This window comes from Aethalodelphis obliquidens, unplaced genomic scaffold (assembly GCF_003676395.1).
Source record: "Aethalodelphis obliquidens isolate GAN/ISIS:26980383/991018 unplaced genomic scaffold, ASM367639v1 scaffold38, whole genome shotgun sequence".
In the NCBI taxonomy this organism is placed as follows: domain Eukaryota; kingdom Metazoa; phylum Chordata; class Mammalia; order Artiodactyla; family Delphinidae; genus Aethalodelphis; species Aethalodelphis obliquidens.
In genome coordinates this window covers 12,240,916-12,260,115 of record NW_020837982.1, presented here as the reverse complement: position 1 = coordinate 12,260,115, position 19,200 = coordinate 12,240,916, and the positions used below count along the sequence as shown (strand labels likewise).

The 19,200-nt window shown below is 42.1% G+C and overlaps 1 protein-coding gene across 3 annotated transcripts in view; it reads left to right on the top strand.

Moving 5' to 3' along the window:
- The window catches only part of STX8 (syntaxin 8), a 235,795-nt gene that overhangs the window by 9,985 nt on the left and 206,610 nt on the right, over positions 1–19,200 (top strand). For all 3 annotated transcript variants that reach the window (XM_027131051.1, XM_027131052.1, XM_027131054.1), the window contains exons 3-4: positions 2,506–2,600; positions 11,495–11,605. In XM_027131051.1, the coding sequence (XP_026986852.1) occupies positions 2,506–2,600; positions 11,495–11,605 (206 nt within the window). The remainder of the gene's footprint in view (positions 1–2,505; positions 2,601–11,494; positions 11,606–19,200) is intronic.

The following is a 19,200-nucleotide window of genomic DNA, read 5'->3' as shown; positions in this document are numbered from 1 at the left end:
GGCCGCCCGGGCCGGGGGGCTGGGGGGCCGGGGCCCGGGCCCCCCGGGGGGGAAGAGACAAAAAAAAAGAGGCCCCAAAAACCAAAAAAAAAAAAAAAAAAAAAAAAAAAAAAAGAATTTTGTGCTGTGCCTCAGTTACCATCTCCTCTCCAATAAAAGGACTCCAAATAGGATTTTGGGTAGATGTGTAGTATATTTATAGACTAAACTGGGGAGCATTTACATTTTTGCAGTATTGAGTGTTTCCTTTCACTCATTCCATCAGCAGTATTTCCTGCAGTTACTATACACCAGGCACTGTGCTAGATTTTTTTTAGATTTTGTTGATATTGTTAATGATGTTTTAAAATCATTTTTAAAAGTTCTCCCTATTACTTGAATTTAGGAATGCCCTCGATTTTTTCGTTTTGTGATTAATCACCATCCTGAATTCTTCATCTGTTTCTAGTCATCTTTTAGGTCCTCTTAACTTTCCCAAACAGACTGTTATCAGTCTGCAAATAATGATAATTTCATTTCCTTCTTTCCAGCCCTTATGTATTTCTTTAACTTGTCTTATCATGTGGGTTAGAACTTCTAGACCAAAGTTAAATAATATTGTAGTTAAGGCTGCACTGACTGATTTTTAGTTTTCTTTGTTTTTGTTTTGTTTTTAATTAATTTCTCCCATGCTGTGTTAATCATATGTTTAGTCTGTTTTTAGTAATTAACACTGTTAGCTTTATTATTAGATTTTCTAACATCAAACTATTCTTAAATTACTCAGATAAATTCTACTTGGTGATGGTATATTGTCATTTTTAATGTAATTCTGAATTTGCTTTGCTAAAATTTTTTAAAGACTTTTACATTTATAATCCTTAAGGGAGATTGGCGAGTAGTTTCTTTTTTTCTGTTATCTCTGTCAGCGCTTGTTCCCAGGGTTGTGTTAGCTTAAAATATGAATTAGGCTTTCCATCCTTTTCTGTGCTTTGGAAAGCTTCTGTTAAATTATCATAATGGGACATTTCTTCTGATTATGAAAGTAATAGTTTTCTTATAAAATATTAAGAAATCCCACTCCTTAGAGATAACTACCCTTGATGTCTTGATGTCTTTAGGTCCTGGGTTGTTTTTTCTCTATGTGGATGACACTTCTTTTTATGACTTGATTTCTTTTTCTTTTAATAAATTATGATAGGTATCTTTCTATGTTAACAAATATAGATTTCAGTCATACTTTTTTTTTTTTTTTTGGCCATGCTGCGCCGCATGTGGGATCTTAGTTCCTTGACCAAGGATTGAACCAGCGCCTTCTGCATGGGAGGCATGGAGTGTCAACCACTGGACCGCCAGGGAGGTCCCCAGTCATACTTTTTAATGGCTACATATTCTTTCATCTGTTGAATGCTTTTGATCTTTAATTTCGTAGATTCTTCTTAGACCTGGGGTGTGTGTGTGTGTGTGTGTGTGTGTGTGTGTGTGTGTGTGTGTTCTTTTGTTCATTTGTTTGTTTGTTTTGCTCTTTACTTCTTGAGTGAGGAGGGGTCTGCTTTCCTTGGCGTGTCCCCATAAACGTTGTGGGTGGTTTTTCTGTGCTTCCCAGGGGTATTAGAATAGTTAAGGTGAGATTTTTCTTGGCTGCTAATACCTTTGAGGGTTGCTTGATGTGTGTAGCCCTTGGCCAGCCTCTGCTGTTGCGCTGTATTTTCCTTATGTGACCCTGCTAATCTAAGGAGAGAGTCCCTGCTTCCACTGCAGTTGTATAATTGCTTCTTTTAACAAGGTAGCAAACTTGTGAGAGTGCCTTTTTAAACATATCTCCAATTATATCCGCGGTTGACTGTGTTTACTTTACACGGGCGATTCTATTTTTCATATTTTTAAATTCCTAAGAGGCTTCCTCCCCACCTCTCTACCATCCTTTAAAAAGGCAGCACTTAGAGTCACAAACAAAACTTTACTCTGGGTTTGTAAATTGGAGAAAATTCACACCTCCTGGAAAAAGAGTCCCATGCGGTCAACACTCCTCTCGTATAAAAAGGACACCCTGCTATAAAACTTTTAATGGGTTGTAAGTGTACCAGTGTGTTTAGGGAGGAGTGGCCGGGATGGCAGTGGGACTTGACGTCTTGTTCTTTGCAGCATGGTTGAGGGAACCGTGGGGCTTTTGCTGGTGAACAAAGACTGGGGACATGCAGTTTCCTGCATGGCTCCGAGGTAGACAAATAGGATCCGAGGGTAGATGCTCAAGGGACAGAATTCAGCTGATTGTGAGGGCATAGTGACAGTTTCCAGTCAATGTCAGGGTTCAGGTGTGGACCGGCTCACCAGCTGGTCAGGTCATAGGTCTGTGACTATGTGACTATGTGACAAGTGACTGTTAAGATTCCGTACAGCCCTGAGGTTGTCGTTGCAGCCCTTCTTTGATTGAATCATAGTTTGTAAAGCAGCGTTTACATGATATTTTTAGGAGACCTCACACCTCTGGACTAGCATTCTCAGGCTGTGTTCTTTTCTTTTCAGCTTACCGTGACAATCAGAGCTTTGTTGCAGAAACTGAAGGAAAAGATCGCCCTTTTGAAGGACTTATTGCTAAGAGCTGTGTCAACACATCAGATGTATCCATGTAAACATTTCCACCTCTTGCTAGAGTGGGAGGACAAGCAGTCTTATTTTAAGAAAGGAAGGAATCTGGGCCACCCAGATTTTTCCACAGCTTGAGGAAGACCTGGTTTCCAAAATATTGCCTATAATCTCAATTTCTATTTTAAGCGTCTGTTACATGTTTTACAGTGAATATGCTGGCGATGCAAGACACGCGGCAGGAGTTAACTTAGTTGGGTGTAACCTTAATAGTGCAGGAAGCTCATGCTTTCTGTCAGTGCTGTATTGACACCGAGCCCCATGTTGCTACCTGTCTAGACTGCCTTGAAGGTGGTCCAGCAGGAGAACTTCCATGACACCCTTGAGTTGTGATTCTGCTTCTGTAGTTCCCAGAGTTTTGAACGATTCGTTTTCTTTTCTGAGAAGCCAGTACCAGTAGAAACGATGCATTTTTTCCCCCAATTATGTAGATTATTGAGATGTTACTTCTTTGCCTTATTGTTCTAGAGGTCCAGACAGTACCCCTGTTTTGGGAGGTAGGAAACACTTGCCTGAAGCAAGTTATGTCATCACCTCAGCCTCCCACCAACAATGTCGAGAATTAAAATATTTCTTTCTTTTTTTTTCGGCCGCGCCATGCAGTGGCTTGTGGGATCTTAGTTCCCTAACCAGGGATCCGACCTGGGCCCCGGCAGTGAAAGTGTGGAGTCCTAACCATTAGACCACCAGAGAACTCCCCAAAATATTTTCTTTCTTTCTTTCTTTCTTTTCTTTTTTTAAGAAATTCATAATCTGATCAATTTAGTAAAATACACTTGACCTGTTACATAAACTAATCCTTTAAATCCGAGTTTAAAACTGACCTCAAACTGGCCCTCTCTTACCTTTTTTGTCTTTAGTTTGTACCAAACTTTGGTGTCTTGGGAAATGGTTGTTATTGCCCAATTTTAAACATGGGAAAATGTAGGACTATAGCTTTTTAGGTAAAACAATAGAAGATGTTTTAAAAAATATTTTTCTCCAAGTATCACCACTGTATGTCCCCAGGGAGGGTGGTTTAGATAGTTGCATGATTTCCAGTGTGCACTTATTAAAACACTAAGGTTTTAAATATAAGTTTAATTTCAGTAAACAATTGGGCCCTTATTTTTAACACAGTTGGAATATTCTGATATGTTTCGTTTGTAACTTTACCCTCCATCTGGCATCATTTGTTACTGCACAGTCTATTATATAAGGAGTTTTTATTTTATCAAAATGCACAAGTCTTAATATATAGACCTCAAGTTGGCAGAGCTGTGCTCTCCACTTTCAGTACTAAGTACTTGGAATTCTGCACATGGGATCAAGGTGTGCAAACTCATTTTAATATTACCTAAATCACATGTATTAGAAACGTAGTTAAATATTGTTTCCCAGTGTAATATTAATAACTTTATTTGCTGATAGGTAACTGATTATTATTCATCTTATAATATTTATGTGCTAAACCTATAGGGCAAGAAGATATAAATTAATAACTTTTACTTTTTTCTATTAATAATTTCTGCTAGTTATTAATTATGGGGTGTACCAAGCACGCCACGGTCATAATTGACTTTGTTTTTCTAAATGCTTGCAGTCTGACCATATTTTGAAATTTCATAGACTCTGGTTTTGTGGTGATCTCAGAATTTGCTGAATGAAACACCAGGCATTTGAAAACACCAGAGTTGTTAAATACTCTGAAAATATGAAATATTTATGAAAATATTTAAGGACCATCATGTGAATAATTTAGAACTTCCCAGGAGAAATCAAAAACTCGTCTGGAATATAACAGCTTTCTTTAAAATCTAATTATTTTTTTCAAATAATTGGGTCTATTTCTACTGCAACCAAAACTAGGGATGGAATTCAGATAATCCACCCCATGGGGGCGCTCATAAACCTCTGTATTTTCAGGGAGACCATTTCTTAGATAGAATGGAAAGGAGGCAGCTGAACCTTCTTTACAAAAGAGGTATTGAGGCCAAAGCAAACTTGCACCTCAAGTCACTGATGAAGTTGGAAAGAAAGGACAGCATTGCAGCAGAGGAAATTTTTTCACACCGAGGAGAAGAATATTTAAGAGCTTAAGTAACTTGCCCAGACCCCACTGCTAAGAAATGGAAAGCTAGGATTCCAACGCAGGGCTGTCTGAACCCAAAGCCACTTGTTTAAAAGCTGAATTCTACTTCAGTGATAGAATACAGTCCACTGTCACGTGGCCTGTCTTCAACTAGAGTTCCCTATTGCTTGGCATGTTGCTGTAATGCCAAGACAAATCTTGTTCATAATGCAAATCCTCAAGACCCTTCTTAATCATCAGAAAGATTAAACAGTCTTCACCGTGGTTTATTAGGTATACTTTATGATGTTGTAATTCTTAGAAAAATTTGTGTCCATAAATCGCAAGGAGAGTGACTTTTTAATCCTTTTTCTTGAGGCATAATTAATGTTGGGTGACTTTTTTAACGTGAATATTTGAAAGCCACATTTCCTTACTGTGTTGGGTAGTTGAGTTTATGGTACCTTACTTAATAAATTTATGCCTTTCTGCATTCGTGAAGTTTTCCAGAGAACACTAGGAGTTGCCAGAAAGATAAGTCCTATGAAAATGCCTTCCAAACAGTTAAATTCTGGGAGGTTAGGCCTAAGATGTTACTGCTCTTTCCTGAAAAAGTATTTTTCTCTGGCGAGAATAAATGTGAAATTGAAAGTGGCGTGCTTTCGAATTGGTTAACTTGCAATTCATAATTGAAAGTCCTGCAGCCAGAGAGTTGAAAATTGCTGAAATACATTAACTTCTGTTCACGGTGCTTCTTGGAGATGGGGATTATAATGGCCTCACCAGCTGAGAAAAGGTGGGTTTACAGGAGGGCGCATAGGAAATTTCAGGTAATGCTAAAATTATTCTTAGAATTAGCTTTAAATGAAGCTTGTCTTTTTGTTGGGTTTTTCAAAGGCAACACTTCTGGTACTTTAAAAAGAATTTTAAAAAATCACTTTACAGAGGGGTTCAGTATCAAAAGGTATTTTGGTCTCTTGGGAGAAGTCCTGTAGAAATAGTAATAATTATTATTTTTTGGTCGTGCCATACATCTTGTGGCATCTTAGTTTCCTGACCAGGGATTGAACCCAGGCCCCCAGCAGTGAAAGCACCGAGTCCTAACCACTGGACAACCAGGGAATTCCCTAGAAATAATTTTTTTAAATCCATAAATAACTCTGCTCCACTTTGTATTTTTTGGGGAAAAAAAGATGTGTAGACAGATAGGTAGATGGCAGGATAGATGCCCCAATCACCGTGTAACAAACCTGGATACGTGTAGGTGTGGAGAGGCTCACTGGATCGATTTTAGGGATAGCCCCTCGGGGCTCCAGTGGAGGTGAAGTGGTTCTAAAACACTGCACCTGGCCATGACAGTTTTCACTGGTGTCTGCTGTTGTGAGAAAAATAAGGACAAGATAATTTTTATTTCAGTAGAAATTTTCTGATTTATAGTCTGTTTACATGGTTCTCCCTAGTTTTGGGTATTAACATCTGCTTGCTTTTTCATCATGATAGTAAAAGTAGATGAGACTTTTGTCTCTTGTGGGTTTTGGAATGTCCATAGATGGCAAAATTGGTCTATATAAATACCCCCCATCACCATCCCCGCAGTTTGTTTGGAAATACTTCTGCTCCATGAAATCCAAAAGTCTGGGCACCGTTGGAATACTGGGAACAACATTGGCTTTGGAGCCAGACAGAACTGAGGTGGAAGACCAGCTCCATCACTTCCCCAAGGCCAGAGAGCAACGTAGCCTTTCTTGACCTTAGTTTCATTCATCTGTAGAGTAGGAATAATCATACTTGTTTTGCAGGTTGTTGTGAAAGTTGAAGAAAATATATTTAAAGCATCTCACAGGACAAGCCACCCCCATAATTGTGGGTGTTAAATAAAAGATAGTTATTAACCCTTTGTGGGCAAGTTACTTCTTTGTGCCTGTTTTCTCATTTGCGAAATAGGGATAATCAAAGTACACCCAGCTTATGGGATTGTTGGGAGGATTAAATTATATGCATAGAAGGTGTTTCACATAAAGTAAGCCCTCCTCGAGGATTAGCTGCTACTTACTATTTTATCATTGTTAAAATTACAGCCATCTTGGAGAATTTACAGGTAGTCCTTTTATGGAGTTTATAATCAAGTAAGAAGGGTATATCAAAGCACACAGATAGTGATAGTATTAAGATATTACCTGCAAAATATGATCGATCAGTGCTTTGAGGAAGATAAGGACCTGGTCAGGTACATAATAGATATTCAGCAGAGTTTGTTAACTTAAAAAAAAAAATAGTAAAATGAAAGGGATGAAGTACTATGTGAGCCAGAAAAACCTTCTGGCCTCTGGGACCTTAAACTGTCTCTGTGCAGCCCTTCTTGCAGCAGTGGGAAGTAATTATGCTTCTCCAGAGCAATTAATTTGCACGTTAAGACTTGCCTAAATTCTTAAGCCTTCTACCAAATAAGGAGAAACTCCAGGAGCTAGAGTGGGGGTGGGGCGTCCCCTGGGTCCAGCACCATCTTCAGCCCACTCCATCGTAGGTTGGAAGTGCTTCCCAGGTTATAGCAGAGAAACTGGGCTGAGGCACTTTGGTCATGGGTATTGGTGATACGAAATCAGGACCCAGCTTCATTTGCAGCATTGCATTGCCATGAACTGGTTATAATTAATTACATGTAACATCAGCCTCGCCGATGAAAAAGTACTACGGTAGCTAGCTCTTCTGTTTCCTTATTTGTCTGTACTCTGACCTTCTTCCTTGGTTATTCACCACGTTGGTGGAAGAGGAGGTCCCAGTTCTGGCCACTGACTGTGTGCCCTGTGTTCTACTTGTCCTTCCTCACCCTGTCGTCGCTTCCCCCAACTACCATGCGACCACATCCATGCAGTGTCACCACTGCCTAGACGATTCTTTGACCTCTCGTTAACAGCAACTTCTGTATAGTAAGTGTGCTATGCAGAAGGGCTGTGCATCTATCCTCTTCAACCTCCTCTACCCTCCCCCCATCTCCTTATGCTCTGTTCTCTTAATAGGTTAAAATAAAAACAGAACAAAGAGGTAGAGTGAGTGTTCCTAACTGGACAGTTTTCCAGTTGTCCCGGATTTACAGGGAGTCTCTGGGAATATTCTGAATTAATATTACCAGTATTGTTATTAACAGGATGCTAAAAAGTGGCAAAGTTAAGTGAGCAGTACTGGGGGCCTCAGGGTGGAGGAGCCCCTGGAACGTTTGGTGGTCAAGCCCCACACGAGGTGGTAGGAAAGCCCTGACTTAGACTGGAAAGAGCTGGGCTCTAGCCCACTATTGTCATTACCAGCTGCCCAGGGCCCTGGTTTCCTGGTCAGAAGAACAAGAGACTTGGATATGCCTCTCCTAGCATCAGCTGTCTGTGATTCTGTTCTTCACTTAATAATCTTCAAAACATAATCACCAAGTTTTATTGCTCCTAAAATTGATGTTGTTTGTTAATTTATTCTCAACTAGTTTCTATCTAATATCTGCTAAATTTAAAACTTGCCTTTATTGTTTTTATTAAAAAAGTACTTTCTACCTGTATAGTTCTTATTTTATTTTATTTTTTTGCGGTACGCGGGCCTCTCACTGTTGTGGCCTCTCCCATTGCGGAGCACAGGCTCCGGACGCGCAGACTCAGCGGCCACGGCTCACGGGCCCAGCCGCTCCGCAGCATGTGGGATCTTCCCAGACAGGGGCATGAACCCATGTCCCCTGCATCGGCAGGCGGACTCTCAACCACTGCGCCACCAGGGAAGCCCTATAGTTCTTATTTTTAACCAATGACTCTTCTCTCTCTTCCCCATCCCCATCCTATTCCAGCTCATTCTTTCATAGTTAATGTGTTAGTGGTTGGTACCTGCCATCACAGACTTTTCTAGGCATGAACAAATATATACACATGTAAATATAAAATACTTTTGACTACAGAAGGATCATATTATACGTTTGGTTCTGAAATTTTTTGTTAATTAGCATTTGATAGAGTCAAACAGTCCAAAACAATATTGGATGGGAAGTAAGTCTCCCTTACACCCTGAATCCCCAGTTCCCTTTCCTTAGAGGCAACTCTTTCTGTATTCTTCCATAAATTTTAAGCGTATATACAAACATATATGTTTCTCTGATTTTTTTTTTTTTTTTTTGCGGTACGCAGGCCTCTCACTGTTATGACCTCTCCCGTTGCGGAGCACAGGCTCCGGATGCGCAGGCTCAGCGGCCATGGCTCACGGGCGTAGCCGTTCTGCGGCATGTGGGATCTTCCTGGACCGGGGCACGAACCCGTGTCCCCTGCATCGGCAGGCGGACTCTCAACCACTTCCCACCAGGGAAGCCCTAGATTTTTTTTTTTAATGTATGCAGTGGGAGCATACTATTCAGTGTTTAGCTCTTTGCTGCTTCTTTTTGTTTAACACTATTTTGGAGATTATTCCATACCAAATAACTTATGTAGCACTTAGTAAGTGCTCAGAAATGTTAATTGTCATTATCATCGATACATAAAGAGCTTTCCTCTTCTCTCTCTCTCTTTTTTTGGGGGCTGCAAAACATACCACTGTAGAGGTGTGCTAGTTCCTTATTGACGGACCTTAGAATGTTTCCAGTATTTGGCTATTATAAATAATGCTGCAGTGAACATCTTTGTTCCTACATCTTTGTATAGACATGTGAATATATCTGTAGGAGAAATTCCTGTTGAAAGAATGTGCCTTTTAAATTTTGTTATGTATATAGAAGGCAACGTGGCAATTGGTTGAACCCGTTTCCATTCCCACCAAGGATGTCTGAGAGTGCTTGGTTCCTTGCCCCTTTCCAGAACCGCCCTGTCGTAGTTTCTTACCTGATGGGTGAAAGTGATAGCATGGTTCAGTTTGCATTTCCTTTACTAATGTGAAACTGCATTTTTTTTCATTTGATTAGCATTATTGTTGTTTCTTTTTTCTATGCCCTGTTATATCCTTTGCTGTTTTAAAATTTGCCACTATTAATTTGTCACTTGTAATTTTACTTTGCAGATATTTAAAAATTTTTATAGAGCCAGATTTAGTGTTTCCTTCATGGCCTCTGGGTTTTCATTCTTGACTAGAAAGATCTTTCTTACTCTAAGAGTATTAGAAAGTTCTCCAAAGTCATCTTCTAATGATATGTAATTTTACTTTTTATGTTTAAACCCTGAGCCAGCCAGATCTGTGCTTAGTTATAATATTGGATTATCGTTCAGCTTATGCTCGCTTGGATGGTTGGATAACTAAATCCCAACGAAACCACAGATTGCCAGAGTAGGTTGAGTGTAGAACAGAAGGCAAGGCTAATCAGCCTTGTGATATAGTTAATAGTTTTCCATGATTAAAATTCAGTTTTGTCCTGTATAATTCATGACATAGGTTCTGTCTCTCCCCACCCCCAGGAGCGTTTTTTTAGATAGAAGAGGCTTCTGCTTTATTGACAATTTGCCACTGATTTGAAACACATTGATATTTATTCTTGGTGTTGCATTGATCAGAAGGCTAATATTTGGCCCTTTTATTAGTACAGAGGAAGGACTTAAGTTCACTGTTTCTTAGTTACAGTTACTACTTCACGGTTTCCAAGATGGGTTCTTAATGACTGTAGTCAAGCAGGAAACGGAAAAGCGATGGTAGTCATTTTTCTCAGGAAAGCGTGGCGTTCTGGAATGTAGAGAGAATGTATCCATTATTATTTTTTAAGCAGTCAAAGTCACTAACACTCCTTAGTTACATTGGTTTGGGGGGGATTTATGATTTTTCTAACTAATATCTGCTACTGGGGAACATTTTTGATGGGTTTATTTGCTTTTTTTGCTAGCTGGCCAGCTTTTTCTATTCAAAATGATCAACAAAAGTAGATTCACTGGGCCGTGGTTTTCCCACCCAGGGAAACTTACTTGATTCTGCCAAGTTCTCAAACTTCTGGGGCCTAAATGCAGGGTTTAATATCCCCTCTTGAAAGGACAAGTATCTAGAAATCCAGAAATCCAAAGTAGTGGTCTCACTTTTACTGGAACCAGGAAAACTGTGGCCATGGATCGTGCCGGAGGAGGTGTGAGAGATGATCTGGGTGCCACATGAAGAAACAAAATCAAAAAGGTGAAGTAATTGGTTCAGGATCGTAGGTAAGGATCAAAATAGGACTAGCTGGCCTTTGGACTCCTAGTCGAGCGTGCTTAGTAGATTAACACATAAAAATATGATTATTTCTTTGTAATTCTGTTGAGAATTAAAGCTCATGCAATGTATTTAATGAGCCGATGGTAACAGCTTTTTAGAGCAAATCTGTTGCATGAAGTAGCCCTTTACAAAATATATTCCAGGTGTGTTCATAGGTGTTCATTAACATGGAAGAAAGGGGGCAACATAGAAAACTTTTCTTTCTCTTTTTCCTTTTTTAGAAGAGTATCTTAGGGTATTAGTGTCCAGGAAAAACCCTTGACCACCGTGACCTAAAACTCAAAGCCTGATGACTCCCTGAGTCACACTGCCCTGTTGAGAGGAAGGACATTTCAGGGGTGGCCGCTGGGAGGAAAATCGTGTTTACCAACTGTGTTTCTCAGTGAAGGATCTCGTGTGGCGGATCTGTGTCAGTGTTTGTTAAGTCCCTCTGTGATGGTTCTGTCCAGGTCCTTTACTGGAAGGATCAGTGAAGTCTGAGGTTAGAGCAGGAGGAGAAGGTTGGTTCAGGCCTCTTCTGGGTAGGATTGATCAGAGCCTATAACAGTCCTTTCTGACTTGGAGAGCTCACTTAACGTAATAGGTCAAATGAGGTAATTCACCTGCTCTTGGACCTTAACGAGATGCCTGCAGAACACAGCTCGAAGGAGACCGAAGACAAAACCTTTTGGATGATCTTGTAACTCGAGAGAGACTACTTCTGACATCCTTTAAGAACGAGGGTGCAGAACCAGATCTCATCAGGTACGATGTTTTCCTTTACAGGGTTTATGTGGTGGGTGAAATTTATTTGCAGAGATTATAGCTATTTCCTGAATGGCTTAATTTCTTTTTTTAAAATTTCTTTAACTAGTAAAATATAGTCTGTTCATTTATAGTGTTTGTTATTTTCTATGCAATGTAGTTTTCATTAAATTTCTAGATTTAGTAAACCAGATATGTTCAGCTGAATCCCATCTTGGAGGAAGGCTATTTAGGTAAAATACAAAGTCAGAAAATGTCTTTTCATTCTTTAGGTTGAGCTTTCTGCTATGTTAGCTGCCTTTTAAACTCTAGAAGTCATGTTCTTATCTGTGTTGGAAAATGATTTTTTAAAGATTTTTTTGATGTGGACCATTTTTAAAGTCTTTATTGAATTTGTTACAATATTGCTTCTGTTTTGGTTTTTTGGCCACGGGGCATGTGGGATCTTAGCTCCCCAACTAGGGATCGAATGAACCAGCACCTCCTGCTTTGGAAGGTGAAGTCCTAACCACTGGGCCGCCAGGGAAGTCCCTGAAAATGATTTTTTTTAATTGACTTGTTATAAAAATGTGTCCTAAAGGTTGTAGTCCATGGCTCATGGAATTAGAGGTGTGGGGCCGTTGGATTCTTCTCGCTGTTCTTTGCTGGAGAGTAATTCACACTCTACAGAGTTGTCAGCTGCTCTGTACCCGGCTCTGCAGAGAAGCCTCCGGCCTTCCCAGCTGAGGTTAATGAAGTATAAATTGTGACATCTTTAGAACTGGCCTCCCCCCGGCTTCTAGAACTCTCTTAACGTCACTGTGGGAACCATCACAGATGAGATGAGGATAAAACCCTCCTCTCCCCGCCTTCCCCACGAGAGGTGATGATGCCTTCATTGTGGGGCGGCAGCTTGTTCCTGGTTAGGAGTCCTACTGCTTCCCAGGGGTGGTGTTTTTTGTTTTTGTTTTTTTAAAGAGGTTTTAACGAGGCTCAGCCTCAGACAATTAAATCCAGGGGCGTGGAGGGCGTGGTCCTAGAGGGGCCCCAGGTGATTCTGATCTGCAGCCAGGCTTGAAAAACCACAGCCCAAGGGCAAGCTGAAGAGGATGAAGCGGCTGCCGGTCGGTCCTAGCTTTCTCTGGAGCGTGAGATCCAAGGTTTGTGGAAAGAAACGTTGAAATTTGGGAAGCTAGATGAAACGTTGGAGCTGTTCGTTTGGAGAAATAAAAGCCAGGAGTTAGGGAAGGAGGAGCTGTGTCCTGGGCAGGGTTTGTAAGCGGACGCCGAAGCTTCCGGTGAGCTGGCTGATCCGTCGTGGTGCCGGACACTGCTCGGGCGGATGCAGGAGTGAAGTGGGAGGGTGAAGGTGGTGATTCAGGCCTGGTGAAAAAGAACCGGTGAGCAAGGGGATCCAGGGCGAGGAAAGAGTGCCCTCTGTCAGGGCGGGTCTTCACATCGAAGTCCAGGAATGTAGTAAAGGTAGCGTGGGGCGGGAGAAGCAAATTTCGTAGGGGAGGAGGGGCCAAGTAGAGGTGATGGTTGGAGGCGGAGAAGACACGGACATCCTTCTCTGTCGTGGAGGTGGCCGTTCTGATGACTAGTGATGGTGACTGTTGGGTGAGAGCCTCCTGTGTGTCAGGCTCTGCTTCTCTTCATTGTCGTTTAATGATATTGAAGGGGCCCACTTGGGCCTTAGGTCTTTTTTCCCCCAGGTTTTAAAATTTGAATATTAAAAAAATTGTGCATTCCAATAACTAAAATCATTTGAACAACAACAAAAAATGGCACCCTGATTAAACTGCATTTTACAGCCCACAGGACACCTTGAGACCGGCTTACTCTTTATTCTAGATTTCACTGCCGTCCCACCCAGCCGCCTCCTTCACCAACATGCAGGTTGTTTTCCTTTCCTGCCAGCCAGACAGGTGGATGGGAGAGGCGGGCGCGGCCTTCGTTGTCAGTAGTTTTCCATTCTTCGATGTGAGAAGGGGCAGCACGGTCATTTAAACTTGATCTAACCTCTTTGCATCTTACAAAGTTAAACAGCTACAAGAAGTAAGATAAGGCAATGCTTGTGGAATGTACAGTGCATGTTGGCGGCGCCTCCTTAGGGCTCGCCTGCTTGCTTCTCCTGTTCAGTCGCTTCTTCTGAAGGCAGTGGATTTTTCTCTTTCGTTTCTGTTTTCTTCAATCTCGACTTACCGACTTTCTCAATCGCAGCCCTATCGGGTTTGTCCGACGTGGCTGCAGAGGAAGAGGAGCGAGTTACTAGCGAGCGAGGTCCGGCCTGCGCAGTGGTCGCCGCTGAGTCTGGGCCTTAGGTCTTCCTGGGGGGTATGGTTGATTTTTGGTCCCCCCCTCACTTGGGTCGACGAAAAATAATAATAGAAGAGTCTTATTGGAGCCAAACTGAGGACTAGCCCGGAAGCCTGCTTCCCAGATCACTCTAAGAAATAGCTCCAGAGAAGCAGGGTTTTTAGCACGGTTTTATATCTTGTCAGAACAGAGTACGTTAAACAAGTCAGGGATACATTTCTTCAAGGTTTCAAAAAAACAGACCAGGATGTATACGTACAGCAGGTACAGGATGAACTTGGCACCTGGGAAGTGAATCTTATCAAAGGAGGATTAACGTTGGCGTCCTAGGAAGAGGGGCCTTTAATCTTTATTTTTAACATGGACGGTCTTTACTTCTGGTTAGTGTGCCCTTTCCTTTAGTGATTAAAACAGGTGTACAGTGTATGTTTGATAGGCCACAAACAGGCTGTTTCAGGTAGCGTAAAATTCAAGTTAACTCGTCTATAAGCCAGAATGACTTCTCTAGATCTCAGTATGTCAAAATTACTCCTATTGCTTGTCACCCCCATCTCTTTTTGGTCACCCCTCTTCTCTCCTGTGATAATCTGTTTGCTACTTAAAGCCCTACCTGTTCACGTTCAGCGTCACCTGGGTTTGTGTTTAGAAATGTAGTCTCAGACCCCACCCCCGCCCTACTGAATCGAATCTGCATTTGAACAAGATCCTCAGGTGGTTTGAATGCCCCTTCCAGCTTGAAATAGTGCTTTATATCACCTGTTCTTAATTGTGGGACTCAGCATCAGAATCACCCACAAGGCTTAAAAAAAAAAAGCGTCCAGACCATATACTTGCAGAGTCTGAAAGTGTGTCTGGTGGGTGGCCTGGGTAGCCGTAACACGGTGGGGAGCTCTTCGGGGGTGGGTGGCAGGGTGAGAACCACTGCTTTCTCTCACGGGGTCCGAGAGATGAGTGCTAACGGCTTACACCTGCGTGTTTTCTGTGTGCCAGGCACTATGCTAAGCTGTACGTGCCTGCGCTCTAGATCTTTATAACATCCCACTTTACAGGAGAGAAGCTGAGGCTTGGAGGGGTCAGGTAACTTGCACATGATTCTAAGCCTAATCAGTCTCAGAGTTTGGATTTCCTCTGGATCTGTGTGTCTTCAGATGGGAACTCTTAACCGTTGCACCATAAGAAGAGCTGGACCAGGAATTAGAAGCGCTTGGCTCTGTTGCCTCCTAGTCAGTCATCTGGGCTTCAGAATCATTGACTTGAAAATGGGGGTGTGTGTTCTGCCTCTTTTTCATTGTTTGGACCAGGTGAGGTGATTGGAACGTGAAGGGCTTTGTAAGCTCTAAAGCCTTTACAACTACAAGATGAGTGCTTGAGGGGGACCTGGCCTCCCTGACCAGTCTCGTTTCATGTTCTGCACCTGGTTCTCCTCCCGCCTATTCTCACCTCCCACGGCTCCTTCTGTGTCCCTTTCCTCAGTGCCCGGCTTGCTGGCTGTGGTCTTGATGGTAAACAGTCGCACATTGATTCTAGCAATGGAATCCATGATGGCAACGACTTACCTTCCTGGACGTATTTTAGCTGAAGCCTCCTTAAGCCCAAAGTAAATGAAGCGGTAGGAAGATTTTAGGGAATTTAGCAGGTCAGTAGCAGAGGTGTGTCGGATGGAGGCCCACCAAGGCCTCTGAAGTCCTGTCACCAGGACGCCCCCTGCTCCTCCTGTTTATTTGAAGGCTGATCCACCTGGTGGGCCTGCAGGTGTTGCTTATGGGTGAATGGTTGGGCTGGCCAGGGAAGAAAGACCAGCCTGAGGGGAAACTGAAGCAGGGGTAACTAATTCCTGAGGGTTTGAAATAATGAAGGTAACCGGCCAGGCTGATTTCCATGCTCTCAAGATGAAACTTTGAGGGAACCATAGATGTTTTAGTCAGACACAGAAATCTAGAGTAATTCAAAGTAAGCTTGCAGAAGAGTTGACAAGTGTGTGAGCCCTGTAGAGAGACATGACTTCTGAGGATTGGCTTGATGAGGTAAAATGGATAGAGCAGACCGTGGTGGTCCACTCCAGGCACCGTGGAATGCGCCCGAGAATGAGAAACCAGTGTGGCAATTAGATATCACTCCCTGTGAAGAAAGTCCGTCAGTCACTGAGGTATGAAAGAGGAAAGACAATGGTAGGTGGCCTGGAAGGTGAATTATTGGTGAATCCTTGTCGGGCTAGGATTGCTTTAGACCCACAGGACCCATGTCTGTATACCTGTCTGTATTAGGTTGCTAGGGCTACTGTAATGAAGTACCGCAGACCGGGTGGCTCAAACAACAGAAATGTATTTTCTTACAGTTCTGGTGGCTGGAAGTCCAAGGTTAAGGTGTCACCTTCAGAGTCGGTTCCTCCTGGGCCATGACAGCAGGATCTGTTCCAGGCCTCTCTCCTCAGCTTGCAGATGGCCGTTTTCCCCTCTGTCTTCTCCTCTGTCATACCCGCGTGTGTGTCCGTGTCCAAATTTCCTTTTCTTACTGGATTAGGGCCCACCCTCGTGACCTCACTTTAACTGCCTCTTTAAAGAACTTATCTCCAAATATTGTTCCATTCTGGATTACTGGGGGTTAAGACTTCAACGAATGAGTTTTGCCGGGGGTGGGGATTGGGAGGGATGGACACAGTTCAGCCCATAATTGTCCAAAAAGTAAGTCCTACACACATTCTAGGAGAATCTGATCGGTAAGGAAATGCATACAAGGTAAAACCATTCTCAAATTCTTATGTAGAGGAAGCCCTGGGAAATCTACTCAAGGGCTGTGAAATGAACACCTACATAGCACTGCCCAAGCCCAGCTCGTCAGGGAGGATGGCAGCAGTGCAGAGTTGATGGAGGCAGGCAGTGCGTGTGTGGATGAGTGTGTGCAGGAACACAGGTTAAACTCAAGGAAATTGCTAGAAGTAGACTGTCTTAGATTTGAGGTCAGAGTTTCCAGTCTTTGATTTCACCCACATGCCCATGTCAGAGTTACTTTTGCCTTTTTTTTTTTTTTTAACCCCGAATCCCCACCTTTGAGGCCTCCCCTTCCTTCCCCAACCTCCCATACCCAAATAACTCTTGCTTGGACCTAGCCTTCTGAGGATCTGAATTCAGTTGTAGACATGAATTGGATTTGGGTTCCCAGTTCGATCTTGCCCTCCCACCTCCTGACTGTCAGGCTGCCCGGTCATTTCTGAGACCTTGGGGACCTTTCAGCTGTGTCCCTGGAGAAACCTCATTCCCTCCCCTGCCCATCGGTTGCTCTTAGGGTCTCCGGTGACTCGCAAAGATTTCTTCAGTCCTGCGGATTCCTAGTTCTGGGCTCCTCCATCGTTTGTTTGCTTCCCTAATCTCTGGATTCCTCCAATAGTTTTGATGGCTTTTCTCATTCTTGATATCATTGTGGGTTGCTTTGTCACTGGGGGAGGCAGGGGGTGGGGGGTGGCTCACGTCTTGCTTTTAGGTCACAACCTACAGAAACACATTGGTCAGGAAGCCTTATCAGAACTTGAAGATGTTATAGACCTGCTCTCTCTGGCACATCTTGTCATTCATGCTAGACCATCACCACAGGTACTGTTGGAGAACTGGGGGTGATCTGCTAATCGGTAGTTCGAAGCCCCGTAATAACTGGCGGCAACACCGCAAGATCAGTTGACCCAACCAGGACTCCCTGAAAACTGTCGACCCTCCCTGTCCTCCTGAGCTCTTCCCTCTTCTCACCCCAAGTCTTTGCTTTCTCTCTCTCCCCCATCCCTCATTCTCAGGAGTCCTTTTGCCATCCCCTGCCCCCCAAAACTTTCCTCCTCTTTCCTCTTCCTCGTCATATGTGGACTTAAGCAGAGGAGAGTATTGTCAAACTTCAGTCTGGATTAGCATTTCCTTTAAACAGACACGAGTGTAGGAATCCCATAGTTGAATGCGTAGCTGTCATGTGACGGAGTCTGAGTTTTACCTTACGGATTACTAATCCTTATTCTAAAGCAGTAAGCCTTGATGTGAGCCTTGGTCTCAGTAAGCAATGGTTGACTAATTGAGGACATTTGGAAACTTGTTAAAGAAGTCTCTGTAACAATGTCTCTTGGAAGAAGATAAGCCCTAATTTATAAAGCAGTGGCACAGCTTCTGATTGAAAACCCTGCTGCCCTTTATATTTGAGAGCATTGCCAATTCTCACAATTAGTTAAATCTTTGTAAAGAGGGAAAAAAAAATCATTGCATACTTCAGTGCTCTGTGACCATCTCAGAGATTATGTGATTAACTCGGCTGTAGTGGGTGGCTAATTGGGTAAGCTTTAATCTTCACACCACCAAGTATATTGAGGATTATAGGAAATAGGAAGTTATTTAGAGGTTGAGATGGTAATGTGTCAGGAATCCTATATTAACAAGCAGACCAACTGCTAACATCAAAAGAATAGAAGAAAATGAAATGTTCACATTTTCTTAGAGTGAGCTTTACATTTAATTTCAGATACTTACTTTTCCTTGCAGCTGCTAAATATATATATACTTCCAATTTATATTTCATTTCACTGTATTGGCAGCCAAGGGAGGCAAAAGAAAAATTTGCATTGAATATTCCATTAAAAGTATTGCCCTTCTACCATTTTAGATCACTGAATGTTTTCTTTCAATTTAAAGCTTGATTTATAAGAAGGATGATTTCCATCTGATAGTACTGAGATTTCCTAAAAAATTATTCGTTTATACTTTGTTGCTTGAAGTTATGAACACATGATGAACCGACTCTTCCAGAAGAGGAAATCTCTGAGGAATATACTCCTGCATCGTTAGCTGTGAGACAACGGATAAGCCATAATTTATCCTTTTTACTTATGCCCCAGAAATACACTAACTTTCTGGGTCATCTGGCATGTAAAGGATATGCTGAAATCAGTAAAGATGTGCTTCTCTCTCTTTGAGTGACCCCAAGGATAGTTGAACTAAGGTGGTATTAAGTGCAGTCAAGAATATTAAATTTCTCTGATAATTTAATAAACTAGTTAAGGAATAAAAAATGTGGTAAATGGAAGCTTTTGAGTGCCTGTTATGAGTGGTGGCAAAAAAAACCCTAAACAAAACAAACGAACAAAATCTAGTTTTTACATTTGAGCTCTTTACAGTTCAGCAAGAAAGACATGAATTAAAGATTCATACAAATAAGTAAAATCAGTTCAGCAGAAAAATATATTGTGCTTTGAGGGAATATTAGTGGGGAGCTGATTTAGCTAGGGAAGCCATGTGGTTTTAATATATTTTTTTTTTTTTTGCAAGCCTATA